We start from the raw sequence: 15,657 nt of genomic DNA, 5'->3' as shown, positions 1-15,657 counted from the left end.
TGTCCAATCGGATCTCCCTTTTAATTGTGAGACGCCATCAGCCAGTGAGGCAGCTGAACAGCACTGCAGCCAGACAGACTCATTGTGAGTTATGGAACATTTGCGCCACCAAGTGGTCATTAGTAGGAAGTAAAGCTGAGTAGAACTGCCACTTACAGGATGTAGGAGATGACGCCGATGGACCAGCAGTCCACTGCTTTACTGTAAGGCCTCTGGGCGAGCACCTCTGGAGCTGGATGGGAAAGAGAGAGAAAGCAACAAGTGAGTCTCAGTCAGGAAGAACACAGGTGTCAGTCTCCCTTAAATCACATACCACCCACAGACCACCCCAGCTTCCCTATGTACATGAGCACAATAGCACAGAGCACCAAGACAGCCACACGCGAACCCCACCTATCTTCATTGGCCTTCTAGAGAACTTATAGCACTTGATGCAATGTGTGCTCCTGCTCCTCCGGCTCTAAAGGGTGGTGTGTGTGTGCGTGGGAGAGAGAGTGAGAGAGAGAGAGTGAGAGAGACAGAGACTAAAGACCTGCGACAGATGCACCAGAACCTACTCATTCTCTCCCGTCCCTTACATACAGGGCCATGGAATCAAGCAGCAGGGGAGGGCCAATTTATGGGGCAGAGTTGAGTAAATTATACAGCGAGAAAAGGAAAATTATGTGGAGTACTGTGGCACATTTTGTGATAGTATTACTTCATTATTTTGACATTTTTACACTTGTTAACACAGTCTGGGCACTGATTGCACCTCATTACTACCAGTTTAACACCCAAATATAGCAATAAGCAACAGAAAGATGACCAGTCAACCTCTGCAAACAGCCTTCCATTGCGCACGAACACGCGTTGCTTCATTTTTAGTAACATTTGAACCATTTGACCTAAAAACACTTTTTTTGTTAAAATCTGCAAATTATGCAGCAGATGGTTGTTTATGTGGTAAATGTGGCAAGTCCATAATGCTGCCGCATAATTCCAGTGGCCCTGCTAATCTATGATATTTAATATTTAGTTTACCCTGGCACCATCTCTCCTGAAGCAAGCCAAGATCTGCCCTTTCTCTGTTGCCTACATGCATGCGGTGTACTTAGGGGTGAGTGGGGAGTCATGAACAGTAGGGTGTGTATTTATAATGCAGTGCCGACAGCATGTTTCTCTTTCGGTACACGACGATCCCTGTAACACGAGAGCTCACTACATTTCTTGCACCTTCGGTGTTATTACAGGCAGAGACAAACAGTATTGTAACTCAGTATTGGCCCAGCATGTACTAGAACACAAACAGGCCCAGGGAAGCTTCCGCCTCCTGGGACCTCTTCAGACCCCACTCTTGGCGCCCCCAAAAAGGCCCGAACACATCTGGGATGCTTGTGGTCTCTTAGAGGGGGGATTTGGAGTCTTACGTGGGTCTGGACTGTCTCTTTGAGGAGAAGATAAGACTGACTCGGATGCTGCGGTCCCTGTCTGCGATGCAGAGTGAGCTAAGAAACAATGGAATGGAATGTAGTCCAGAGCACTTGTTAATGGCTGAGCTTAATTAAATATGTTGAAAATATCACTTTAATGATTCCAAACCCACAGTTTTGTTTGTCAAAGTTAATTATGAAACCTCAAACTTCCTACAACCCACGAGGGTCTTTTTACACATATATGTTCTTGTTTTTTTCTCCGCTATACTTCACTGAGAGAGATTCCATCGCCCTTGTTTGCTGTGGGTTGACAATAATTCTCTCCCTTTCTAATTCGTAAACTGTCCCATCGCTAGAAACAAACCCGTTGTATTCACGTGGTTAAAGCAGCGATGGCTCCAAGTTAACACTAGGTGGCAGCCGAATACCATTTGACAAGTTGCTCGACTTTACAGCATCTTTGCAGCTTAGAAACAAACGCCAAAGAACAGATTTGAAAGTGTTATCAGCTTCACCCTCTTCCCTTCATCTTTCACTCACTTTTTTCTTGAACGAGCGTGCAACAAGATTCAACAAAGAGCCTTTACTATCGGAAATGTGATATACGATCCGCCATGAAGCCCGCCAAGCCTGTTGTAACCCTAAGGGCGTCCGCGAGGCACTATCAGCGCTATCACTGTGCCATGTATGCCTTAAAATTTTTTTATAAATAAAACATGTTGGAATCAAAAAAGAAAGTGTTATCAGTGTGGGTTCCTTGGCCACCTCATCCGCTGCATGTACATCATTCTTGCTCGCTGTATGCCATTTAATTCAAATTAAATCCCGAAGAAGATGGTTTTAACAGTGTGTTACCCACTGAAACGTGTCGATGCTCTATATGTGTAGACACTAGATTACTTGGATAACTGCCAGTTTATGAATAAGTCTATAAAATATTTCAACTGTGACAAATAATCCTGAAGTTACGGGTGATTCTATACAATTATATGAACTATCCCTGTTTACTGTTTTCTCCCGTCTGTGTACATTAGGTTTTGAAATTGTAGATTAATTTTGTTAGTTTTGTGATATGTATTTATAAAATATGCAAAGATTTTTTTTAAAGCTTCTTAACATGATTAAGTTTTAATTTTGTTGTGTGTATTATATGAAATAAATCTTTGTTATATATATTTTGGGATTCGATACATTTATGTTCTGATGATGTGGGTTGCACTGTTTGTGTGGTTATAAGTGTATGGCGTGATTGCAGCCAAAAGGGGACACTTTCTTTTTGACTCGTGTCTATTTTTGGTGCTCTATCTCTTTTGGTTGGAAGAGCCCCTCTCATTGGTTGAGATAAATGACAGGTTTTAGCCAGCAGCCTGTGAACTTTCAGTGACATCACAGTATGGTAATATTGACCACATAGAGCTTGAGGTCTAAGGCCTGATGACAAGCACGCGGCGCGTGGCACTCACCGACATATCCTGGCGTGCCGCAGGCTGTGGACATGACGCTGCCCGACCCCTCGATCTTGGAGAGCCCGAAGTCACTAATCATGATCTTGGAGTCTTCGTCCAGGCTGTAGTAGAGCAGGTTCTCTGGCTGGAGATCACAGAGGGAGAGAAAAAGAGAATACAACTCATGTCCACTGATCGGAGTCATCACAAACCTCCAACGTATCTGAGCAACCACACACCTGATCTGAGTCACCACAAACCTCCAACGTATCTGAGCAACCACACACCTGATCTGAGTCACCACAAACCTCCAACGTATCGGAGTCACCAAAAACCTCCAACTTATCCAAGGCACAACACACCTCCAACTTATCTGAGCCACCACACACTTCCAACTTATCTGAGCACCACACACCTCTACCTTATCTGAGCCACCACGCACCTCCAACTTATCTGAGCCACCACAAACCTGATCTGAGTCACCACAAACCTCCAACTTATCTGAGCCACCACACGCCTGATCTGAGTCACCACAAATATCCAACTTATCTCAGCAACCACACACCTCTACAGGATTTGACCGACCACACACCTCCAGCTTATCTGAGCCACCTTACATCTCCACCTGATCTGAGCCACCGCACACCTCCGCATTATCCGAGCAACCACACACCTCCACCTTATCTCAGCACCACACACCTCCACCTTATCTCAGCAACCACACCTCTACCGGATTTGAGCAACCACCGACCTCCACCCGATCTGAGCCACCACATGCACCACCTGATCTGAGCCACCACGCATCTCCACCTGATCTGAGCCACATCCACCTCCACCAGATCTGAGCCACCACATGCCTGATCTGAGACACCTTAAATCTCCACCTGATCTGAACCACCACACACACCACATGATCTGAGCAACCTCACACCTCCACCTTATCTGAGCAACCACACACCTCCACTTTATCTCGGCAACCACACGCCTCCACCTTATCTCAGCAACCACACCTCTACCGGATTTGAGAACCACATACCTCCACCAGATCTGAGCCACCACACACACCACCTGATCTGAGCCACACCCACCTCCACCAGATCTGAGCCACCACACACACCACCTGATCTGAGCCACACCCACCTCCACCAGATCTGAGCCACCACACACCTCCACCAAACCTGAGCCACCAAACACACCACCTGATCTGAGGCACCAAACACCTGATCTGAGCCACCTTACCTCGCCATCTGACCAGAACCACCACACACCTCTACCTGATCTGAGCCACCACACACCTCCACCTGATCTGAGCCACCACACACCTCCACCTGATCTGAGCCACCACGCACCTCCACCTGATCTGAGCCACCAAACACACCACCTGATCTGAGCCACCACACACCTCCACCTGATCTGAACCACCATACACCTCCGCCAAATCTGAGCCACACACATCTCCACCTGATCTGATCCACCGCACACACCGCCTGATCTGAGCCACCACACACACCACCTGATCTGAGCAACCACACACCTCCACCTGATCTGATCCACCACACACACCACCTGATCTGAGCCACCACACACACCACCTGATCTGAGCCACCATGCACCTCCGCCAAATCTGAGCCACTACACACCTCCACCTGATCTGAGCCACACACATCTCCACCTGATCTGAGCCACACACATCTCCACCTGATCTGAGCCATCACACATCTCCACCTGATCTGAGCCACCACACACCTCCACCTGATCTGAGCCACTACACACCTCCACCTGATCTGAGCCACTACACACCTCCACCTGATCTGTGCCACCACACACCTCCACCTGATCTGAGCCACTTACCACACCACCTGATCTGAGCCACCACACACCTCCACCTGATCTGAGCCACCACACACCTCCACCTGGTCTGATCCACCACACACCTCCACCAAATCTGAGCCACCAAACACACCACCTGATCTGAGGCACCAAACACCTGATATGAGCCACCCTGCATCGCCACCTGATCAGAGCAACCACACACCTTCACCTTTATCTGAGCAACCACACACCTTTACTGGGTCTGAGCTGCCACATACCTGATCAGAGCCACCACACCCCTCTACCAGATTTGAGCCACCACACACACCACCTGATCTGAACCACCACACACCTCCGCCAAATCTGAGCAACACACATCTCCACCTGATCTGAGCCACCACACACCTCCACCTGATCTGAACCACCACACACCTCCGCCAAATCGGAGCCACACACATTTTTACCTGATCTGAGTCACCACACACACCACCTGATCTGAGCAACCACACACCTCCACCTGATCTGATCCACCACACACACCACCTGATCTGAGCCACCACACACACCACCTGATCTGAGCCACCACACACCTCTGCCAAATCTGAGCCACTACACACCTCCACCTGATCTGAGCCACACACATCTCCACCTGATCTGAGCCACACACATTTCCACCTGATCTGAGCCATCACACACCTCCACCTGATCTGAGCCACCACACACCTCCACCTGATCTGAGCCACTCCACACCTCCACCTGATCTGAGCCACTACACACCTCCACCTGATCTGTGCCACCACACACCTCCACCTGATCTGAACCACCACACACACCACCTGATCTGAGCCACTTACCACACCACCTGATCTGAGCCACCACACACCTCCACCTGATCTGAGCCACCACACACCTCCACCTGATCTGAGCCACTCCACACCTCCACCTGATCTGAGCCACTCCACACCTCCACCTGATCTGAGCCACTACACACCTCCACCTGATCTGTGCCACCACACACCTCCACCTGATCTGAACCACCACACACACCACCTGATCTGAGCCACTTACCACACCACCTGATCTGAGCCACCACACACCTCCACCTGATCTGTGCCACCACACACCTCCACCTGATCTGAGCCACCACACACCTCCACCTGATCTGATCCACCACACACCTCCACCTGATCTGAGCCACTCCACATCTCCACCTGATCTGGGCCACCACATACACCTCCACCTGATCTGTGCCACCACACACCTCCACCTGATCTGAGCCACCCCACACACCACCTGATCTGAGCCACTTACCACACCACCTGATCTGAGCCACCACACACCTCCACCTGATCTGTGCCACCACACACCTCCACCTGATCTGAGCCACCACACACCTCCACCTGATCTGATCCACCACACACCTCTGTAATGACAGTAAGTTGGAAGAAGAAACGCCTCAGGGTCCGTAAAAAGCTGTCATTCCCAAGAGACATGTAGATAAAGAGTATTTTATTTCATGAATTGGTTTGTAGTGCTTGTGTCATGGCATTTTAAGTCCCAAGGGGCCTATACCGCACCGTTATTACAGGGTAAACGGGCAGAATTATTGCTGTATATAAAGCTGCAAATCATATTAGTGTAAGCAGAGCACGCTGCTCCTGTTTTATATAAATCATTAATCCTCAAAATTGTAAAACGTTGCTCTTTTTCCTTCTCATGAAACTGAGAATGTAAAATTAGAAGGCAGCACAAAAAAGCAGAAGTGCAGAGTTCCTGTTGTCCTGTTCTAGTGTGCAAACCTTGACAAAGTCAGGTCCACAAGAGCACTTCCTTCCTGCTCCTTCTGCCTCCCCACCCCCACCATCCACCCATCTACAACACGTGTGTCCTGAGAGGCTGCAGCCAGGGTGTCACTCTTGGCACACGGTCTCTGGAAAGGGCCTCTGAACACCACTGCAGCCCCACAAGAGCACTCCCTTCCTGCTCCTTCTACCCGCACCCACCGTCTGGGCTCTGTCTGAACTGAGGTGGCGAATTGAGCTAAAGAACGATGATCTGTGACTGGGGGTGAGTGTCTCAAAAGTTTCAGCGCTCCGTCCATCATCTCCTTGTCCAGACGTGAGTCCCTTGTTCACTGTGCCACTGGATTCAAGCTAGCCTGATTGATATGGGGTGTCACCCTGAAACCGGTCCTCGGAAGCTTGTTTCCAGTCCAGGGAAGACCTGGCTTGGCAGTTCGGGCTGGACTTTTCCCATGAGGCACAGTGTCAGACTGATTTGCATATAGCTGGGTTTGAACTGGGGTGGCGAAGTGAGCTAAAGAATGCGGATCGATTCAACCCAGATCTGTGACGGGGGTTGAGTGTCTAAAAAGTTCCAGCACTCCGTAGCAGTACTGGCCATACGACATCCCCCGTGGACCTCGTGGACCGGAGTCATTGAATGCCGGATTTTCAAGTACCAGGGATTCCGGACGCGTCTTTTTCTTTTCACTTTCTGTAGCTTTCCAGGGTGAGCCCTAGAAGACTCCTTAGGGGACAGGAGATAGAGAGAAAGAGGTGAAATTGAGTGGAGAAAGAGAGGGGAGAGAGAGAGGAGAGGTAGAGAGAAGACAGAGAAGACAGAGAAGACAGAGAAGAGAGAGGAGAGAGAGAGAGAGAGAGAGAGAGGTGAAATTGAGTGGAGAACGAGAGGGGGAGAGAGAGAGAGAGAGAGAGAGGAGAGGGAGAGAGAAGACAGAGAAGAGAGAGAAGAGAGAGAAGAGAGAGGAGAGAGATAGAGAGAGAGAGGAATGGAAGGGAGCAAGGCTGGTTTGAACATTTTTTTGCCTGGGCTGCCTGGAATGAATTGCTCTTTATGAAGTAAGCAGGCGTTGCTTGTGGCTGTTTGCTACCCTCTGTTTTCAGGACGGGGTCTGGGGAACTGAACTTTCCATATAAACAGTGTGGGACTTTTCTGTTGTCTTTCATTGCATCAGTGAAGGCAGCTGAAGCGAGTTTCTCCATCACACCATGTATGTATACTGTAAGGAGCGGGTAAGGGGACAGAAGGCCTCCTTCATTTCTGAGATGGATGGAGGGACTTCTTAGCTCGCCTTTAGTTCCACAGGCACCTGTGGCTTCAGGTTTGTGTACCTTTCTTTGAGCAGTCGGACTAGGCGGGGATTCATTTTCATGTGCTCTAATTTGTTTCTGCTGTTCCTTCACATTTACATAGGTGAATGCTAACAGGATCTATAAAGACAGTAACAGTAGGGGCCTATTTGCAAGGAGTTAACACCACCAGAACGTCACTTTTCTGATATTCTGGTGGCATTAATTCCTTCTCCTTATTTACAAGGCGGAGTTAAGCCGCTTAACTTGGCTTAACACCGCCTTGTACATAATACCCCTATTCACCCAGCACTTAGCATGGAAGGGGCGTGCATTGGGGGTTGCAGTGGGCCTTCCGCTGCAACACCTATTGTTTTTTTACACTGACCCATATTTACAAGGATGGGGCAGCGCCAAAAATACCACCAGAGAATACCTGGTCTTAAGCAAACGATACAAGGAGAAATGTTTTATTTCTCCTCGTTTTTTCCTCTTTCCACGTGTTCTGTATTCTGCACCACACATAGTTAAAGCAAATTGCCTGTAAAGATTGTTTATAAGCAGAAAGGTGTCCCTTCCTGCACATAAACAATCACGCCTGCAGAGCAGGCATCCATGCATCATGGCACAAGGGTGCCTGCGCTGGCGCGAGGCAGCTTCTTTAGCAATGGGGAAGCGCAGGGGTGCGCCACATTCTTGTAATTTCAGCACATCCCTGCGGTTTGAAACTGACGGAGCTCTGTGTTACGCCAAAATTGGTAATGCCAATTTCTAGTAAATATGTCCCAGAGAGTCTTTCTTGAGTTTTCTGTCTCTTTCTACGAGGACTTATTATTAAATGAAAACATGGTCCACTGTTGAAAGCCCTTTACAAAAGCCTCTCTGGTGTGGGGTGACCAGCTGGGATTCTTGAAATTCACTCAAGGGAATTTTGCAGGATTATTTTTGCAAAGATTTTTCCTTCCAAGTTAATAAGGCTGCTTGGGCTGTAACGTGCAGTGTTTTGAAGTGGGACTTTCTTACCCCAAGATGCTCTGGCGCTAATCCTTCACAAAGTCGAAACCCTCTGGGCATGCTCACGAGTTGGGAGGTAAATTCTGACCCGAGCATAAACCACTGTTTACGCATGGGTCTTAATTATGAAGCGTTAGGTATGGAACGCATCTGGTAATCATCGGATGCGTTAAATTACTCAACCTTCGTTAAATTTGTCCAAACTTTATAGGAGAAAAACATATGGCAGGTACTGTATGATGCTGGTTTCGGATCGCATCTTCTGTGGTTCACTGCCTTGGTTTTCTGGTGAAAAACTCTTTTGAAATGTGAGGTGCAGAGGTCCTGAGCTCTTGCATTCAGGGCCAGCAGGGCTTTGGCATCAGCGCCCCGGGCTCCACCTGCCAAACTCACTTTGAGCCCTTGGTATGGGCTGCTCGGGCGAATTCTTCACATTGCTTCTTCTGAGCTCTTTGTCTCTGAGGCTCCACATGCTTTTCTGCATTTCATGACCTTCTCAGCCCCTGCCTCCTTCCTCAGAAGTGAGTCATTATTTTTCCAGCACACGCGTCATCAAACCGGGTGGTTCTGGGCTTTTAGTGATTTTGCCTGACCCTTGCCTGGGTGTGTTTTACTGCCCTTGTGGTCCAGGCTGACCAGGTATCTAGAACAGATGCTTACACCACCAGGAGGTCGGTGTGGACTACTGCAGCATGGGCCCCTGGCTGCAGTATTGACATCCCTTTTTGCAAAGCCTTCTGGGATAAGAGCTGTCCCTCCATCTTTCCTCAGTTACTCCAGCCCCTGGGAGGTTCTGTGAGTTCCTGCTGCTGCTGTTTTCATGGGTACAGGGAGCTGTTGTTAGTGGCAGTCCCAAGAGGCTGGGGCCCTTGGGGGCCAAGAAGGGGAAATATTGAGGAGGGCCCGAGGGTCCTTATCTTTGCACAGGATGAACAGCGGGGGAAGGGGAAGCCAAGGAAGATAAGACATGACAAGAAAAGAAGCAGAAAAGGAAAAGCAAAGAGGGACCCACATTCGTACACAATCAAAGTGGAGGTGGGGGGAAGAGGGGGAAAGGGTGGGAGAGCAGGTGGGGAAGAGAAGCAGAGAAGAAGAGAAATGTGGATAAGACAGTAGTGGAAAAGGGAAGTGAGAGGTGAGGGGAGTAGTTGAATACTGAATTTTTAAAAACTTGGGTAAATAGATTTGACTTTTTGTGAAAACTGTGTAACACAGAGTAGGGTAGTGATGTTCATACCAGAGCAATGTGACAGAATGGACTACTTAGAAGGCAAAATCAATGTGTTTCCGTTTATCACATGGGTGGTACAAATAATGAAAATCTCTTTACTATTTATTTTTAAAGGGTTGTTCAACCGGAGCGCAGCAATACACATTCGAACCCGATGATGGAAAAAAAACAATCTAAGGATGGAGTCAATGCCCATGCGCACTATCACGAAAGGAGGAGTCACCTACCTTGTGACTACAAGACTTCTTCAAACAAAAACAACGTGCAAACATCCGGACCCAACACCAGATGGCGATATATGCAAAAGCATGTGACCTACAGCTCATATGCCTCGAACATTCTTTATAAGCAAATAAAGAGTGTTGCAATCGGTTAGCAGGAATGTTGTGCTCCATATTTCTAATATTTTTTCTCGTGAACGCCCTTCCAGTGATCTGGGCTGTGGCAACAGTTGTTTGTGCCACGGCCAGTCACCCAATGTCTTTCCATCTTTCAGTGGTCAGAGATCTCTCCACAGTATTTTACTGACAGAGAACAAAATGCACTTATGCCTGTCCGCTGTTCCTGATTATTGGCCCAATGAGTAAAGATGGCAGGAAAAGCTGTCAGTTAACACTCAGCCTTACAACCTGTGCTCAGGTGTGGTTATGTGAACTGGGTGTGGCCTCTTTCAGGAGGATAGATAGCAAGAGCGCTCTTTACTTGACACACACACATACGCACACCTACCCACACCCACACACACATATGCACACACCCACCCACCCCCACATACACATATGAGTTGGGTGTCTCTATCTCTCTTCTTCTCCTGCCAGAGACAGACAGACCGACACACAGACACACACACCAGTGTCTCACCTTCAAGTCTCTGTGCACGATGCCCATGTCGTGAAGGTATTTCACTGCATCCAGGATCTGTTTTATGAGCTGGCTGGCATCTTTCTCGGTGTAAAATCCTTTCTCCACAATCCTGTCGAAGAGCTCGCCTCCTGACACCCTGCCCCAAAATTCAAAGAAGAGAGGGTCAGCCAGTGCAGGACAACACACACCCTCCTCCTGACGTCATCCATTCATGAGGGCCAGTGCACCCTGTAGAGAAAGCATGAGGACTGCCTGTGCGACAGAGAAGCCAAGGATTGGATGGGCACATACGTTGTGTCAAAACATGAGTCGTGCTTGTGTGCTACTGTGCTGTATGCTCTGTTATCGTACTTTGTAAGGCAGTGGTCTTCAAACTTTTTAATGTCACACCCCTCCCCCAGTGGAAAACAATCTGGGCCCCCTCAGAATTATTCACAATTATTCTATTAAATTGGAAATGTTTAAATATGTCTAGACTTATTTAAACAGTGCAGTTAAGTTGTGTCACCATTTTAAATACTATTCTGGTCAGGCATGCCTTACTAACACGTACAAGTATACACAGTGTGATTATTAGAAATGGAGGTGGTGGATTGAAGAATATTTGGAGCCCCCCCCCTCTTCTGACACCTTCTCCCAGCCAGGATATAAATGACAGAAGATGATAGTGATGCCCAATTCAGAGCGGCTGACTGATGCTCAGTTGTTTCCACTTAAAAGAAAGCACTTATCAGCATAAGGCTTCTTTAGGCCAGAGCCTGGCGCCCCCTGGGATCACTTGAGGGCCCCAGTTTGAAGACCCCCTGCAGTAAGGCCATGCCCCTGTATGTTGTAGTGTGTCCTGTTATGGGTGTCTGTTAAGATGTATAATGGTATGTTATGTGGGAGGCTCTGACATAGAACGCTATTGCATGGCTGCTTCTCTTATCCACATTTAGATAGCGCCATCTGCTAAGATCACAGGTTCACAAACTGGAGACCCTTTTGTTTGGGTATGGAAAGGTTAACGATTGTTTGTGTCTGTTGTGTGTTTGCTTCTCCAGGGTTACTAGGGGGTTGGTAGATGTTTCGTTTACAAGTGGTTGGTGCAGGCTGGTGGGGATGTTAACTACTGGGTGATATTTTGAGCATCAGTGGGAATGCTAAATGACTTTTCTTTTTTTCCTTACTTTTGGTAGGTAATGTTAAATTAATATATTATTTTAACTCATGCCACACTATATAACATTATATTATATTATATTATAATCCATTATATTATATTATATTATGTGAACTACAAATTTAACATCTTGGAGCTTAAACAGATGTTCCCTGTACCTAGGATGGTGAAAGAGGTAAAGTCCTTATGAAAAGAAGTCTTTGGTGATGACACATCATTGTGGGCTGGTCAATAAAACCAATAGATTTTCATCAAATTGTTCATTTTGTTACGATAACTGTGATAGTTCAGGTCTGTGTTGCTGTGAAGTGATGCTACAACAAGCAACAAAGGTAGAGCTCATTATTGTAAGGGTTTCAGTTGTGATTCTTCAAGTCAGTGGTATGTCCCACTGCCGCCACCAACGCCCAGTAAGTAATGACAGGGATGGTAAAGCACTGAACACAGCCTGACAGCGGGCAACTGAACCAGCCACACCTGCTCTCCCACAGAGCCGAGTGTGTCATTTATAAGGAAGAGGCTCATTCTTCGGTTACAGCAGTCAAATTATTCCAAGATTAAAGAAGCATTGGAAAAACCAATTGGTCTGGCTCTGGCAAGCTAGGGCGAAGTTTTTGCATGTAATCTTATTGTAAGCCAGTGCCTGTGCCACCAAAGTAACAAGCATTTGCAATGCAATAGGTCTCGCATTATGAAAGTTTGAGCTATTGGTCTTGTAAATGACAATATTTTTATTTATGTGTTGGTTTTGAAAATAGCTAAATTAATAGCTTTGTCATTTACAATGCCAATAGTTATAACTTTCGCAAATGTGACACCTATAGCATTTGTAATGCAACATTTGTATTTACGTGACTTAGATGCATTGATATTACAAATAACAATGGCTTTTAATTTTTTTTTAATACTTAATAAAAGTGATTGTAATTTATAATGGCAATAGCTTAAACTTTTGTAAATAACTTTTGTGAAGATTATGTTCAGTGTATTTTATTGTAACGAAATCCAAGAACAGAAGTGAAATATTAACATCTTTTTGTGACATTTGTAATAAAGCTTGAAACATTGAGAGAACATATTTGTGCTGTGGTGGTGCTGAATGGGGCTGTGGTGATGCTGAGTGATGCTGTGGTGGTGCTGAGTGGTGCTATGGTGGTGCTGTGGTGGTGCTGTGGTGGTGCTGAGTGATGCTGTGGTGGTGCTGAGTGGTGCTGTGGTGGTTCTGAGTGATGCTGTGGTGGTTCTGAGTGATAATGTGGTGGTGCTGAGTGACTGTACTCACTGTCACTCTGCACTCACTGTCACTCTGCACTCACTGTCACTCTGCATGCACTCTGCACTCACTGTCACTCTGCACGCACTCTGCACTCACTGTCACTTTGCACTCACTGTCACTCTGAACTCACTGTCACTCTGCACTCACTGTCACTCTGCACTCACTGTCACTCTGCACTCACTGTCACTCTGCACTCACTGTCACTCTGCATTCACTCTGCACTCACTGTCACTCTGCACTCATTCTGCACTCACTGTCACTCTGCACTCACTGTCACTCTGCACTCACTGTCACTCTGCACTCACTGTCACTCTGCACGCACTGTCACTCTGCACGCACTCTGCACTCACTGTCACTCTGCACGCACTCTGCACTCACTGTCACTCTGCACTCACTCTGCACTCACTGTCACTCTGCACTCACGGTCACTCTGCACTCACTGTCACTCTGCACTCACTGTCACTCTGCACTCACTGTCACTCTGCACTCACTGTCACTCTGCACTCACTGTCACTCTGCACTCACTGTCACTCTGCACTCACTGTCACTGCACTCACTCTGCACTCACTGTCACTCTGCACTCACTGTCACTCTGCACTCACTGTCACTCTGCACTCACCCTGCACTCACTGTCACTCTGCACGCACTCTGCACTCACTGTTTCTGCACGCACTCTGCACTCACTGTCACTCTGCACTCACTGTTTCTGCACGCACTCTGCACTCACTGTCACTCTGCACTCACTGTCACTCTGCACTCACTGTCACTCTGCACTCACTGTCACTCTGCACTCACTGTCACTCTGCACTCACTGTCACTCTGCACTCACTGTCACTCCGCACTCACTGTCACTCCGCACTCACTGTCACTCTGCACTCACTCTGCACTCACTGTCACTCTGCACGCACTCTGCACTCACTGACACTCTGCACGCACTCTGCACTCACTGTCACTCTGCATGCACTCTGCACTCACTGTTTCTGCACTCACTGTCACTCTGCACTCACTGTCACTGTGCACTCACTGTCACTCTGCACGCACTCTGCACTCACTGTCACTCTGCACGCACTCTGCACTCACTGTCACTCTGCACTCACTGTCACTCTGCACTCACATTTCTATTATGATATAATGCGATTTTAAGTGATATAGTGCCGGCTCATACTATCGATTCAGTATATTATAAAGCGATGAATACAACACTTTAGAATATTTCCGTTCCCCACGTGGCATGTCAAAAGCCTGGCATTTCTTGCCCACACCGATGCCGTGGCTGTCACAGCCTTCTGGGAAGCCGAACCTTTTGTTTCCCCGCCACAGAATGAGATCTGCATATTCAGTGGAATGCAGTCACATCACAGTTGCTGTTTTGGGGTGAGACGTGTTGCCAAACAGCTGCTGCTTTGTCTTGCTGTCCCAGAGGTCCCACGGGAGCGGGCCATTTTTCGGGTTGTGTTTTTTGGACATGCATGGGATACGCTGTGTAAAGGACGGATCTGAGGAGCGGCACGTACACGCGCAAAAATAAACAACATGGAGTGTAGGGGGTTTGGGAGTAGAGTGGGGGGTCGGTGTAAGTGGTGCTGGGTAATTAACATTGAGGGGGGTGCTAATAATGCAGGCTTTGAAGGGGACAAACGCAAACCAACAATCGCAAAAGTAGAAACTCTTCAGCAACACAAACCTTCCCAATACCCTCCTCAGGAAATAGAACGCTACTTAACATTTTGATGACCTGATCATTCTTACAGAGTGCAAGTATCCTTTTCTCTCACAATTACACTGTGATTACTATTCAACTGAATGATACTACTTTTATCAACCTCACAAGGGGGAATGGTTGAATCGGCTATGCGGAGATTCATACCCGTGGCCTACGTGCAACCCTATTATCTCGGAATCCAGTGTTTAATCCGGCAAATTATTGTACTGTGAAATTCTGCTACAAATATGATATCAATTCGTGGCACTACCGATATAAACTGCAATTCAACAGATGTTCTCTATTTTAAATGCACACTGCCTTCTGAGGCGTGCTTTAGGGACTAAATAAATGGAAGAAGATTCATACATGCGATTTTGGCCTCATTACTGAAAATATTGGGGGATGCAAAAAGACTAGCAGCGCACACGGCTATATAGCATAGGTAGTTACCATTTCCGGATGTTTACATTTTAGAGAGCGGTGTTGGCAACAATTAGAATTAACAATTGAAACCCAATAATTAACAAGCAGAACATGTGCCAGTTTACAAATAATACAATGTTCACAACTTCGCTTAAAAAGTGATTCTGTATACCTTCAGTTCTCATTCCCAAAAGAGCATCTAAAACTAAAGGTAGCAA

At 47.3% G+C, this 15,657-nt stretch overlaps 1 protein-coding gene across 1 annotated transcript in view; it reads right to left on the bottom strand.

The window, feature by feature from the left end:
• CAMK1 (calcium/calmodulin dependent protein kinase I) overlaps window positions 1–15,657 on the bottom strand; it is a 412,178-nt gene that overhangs the window by 33,147 nt on the left and 363,374 nt on the right. The window contains exons 5-7 of the mRNA XM_086939379.1: window positions 10,871–11,009; window positions 2,879–3,005; window positions 157–232 (exon numbers count right to left, since the gene is read on the bottom strand). Of these exons, the coding sequence (XP_086795505.1) occupies window positions 157–232; window positions 2,879–3,005; window positions 10,871–11,009 (342 nt within the window). The remainder of the gene's footprint in view (window positions 1–156; window positions 233–2,878; window positions 3,006–10,870; window positions 11,010–15,657) is intronic.

Source organism: Lissotriton vulgaris, chromosome 9, assembly GCF_964263255.1.
Source record: "Lissotriton vulgaris chromosome 9, aLisVul1.2, whole genome shotgun sequence".
NCBI lineage: Eukaryota > Metazoa > Chordata > Amphibia > Caudata > Salamandridae > Lissotriton > Lissotriton vulgaris.
This window is presented reverse-complemented; position numbering and strand designations above follow the sequence as displayed.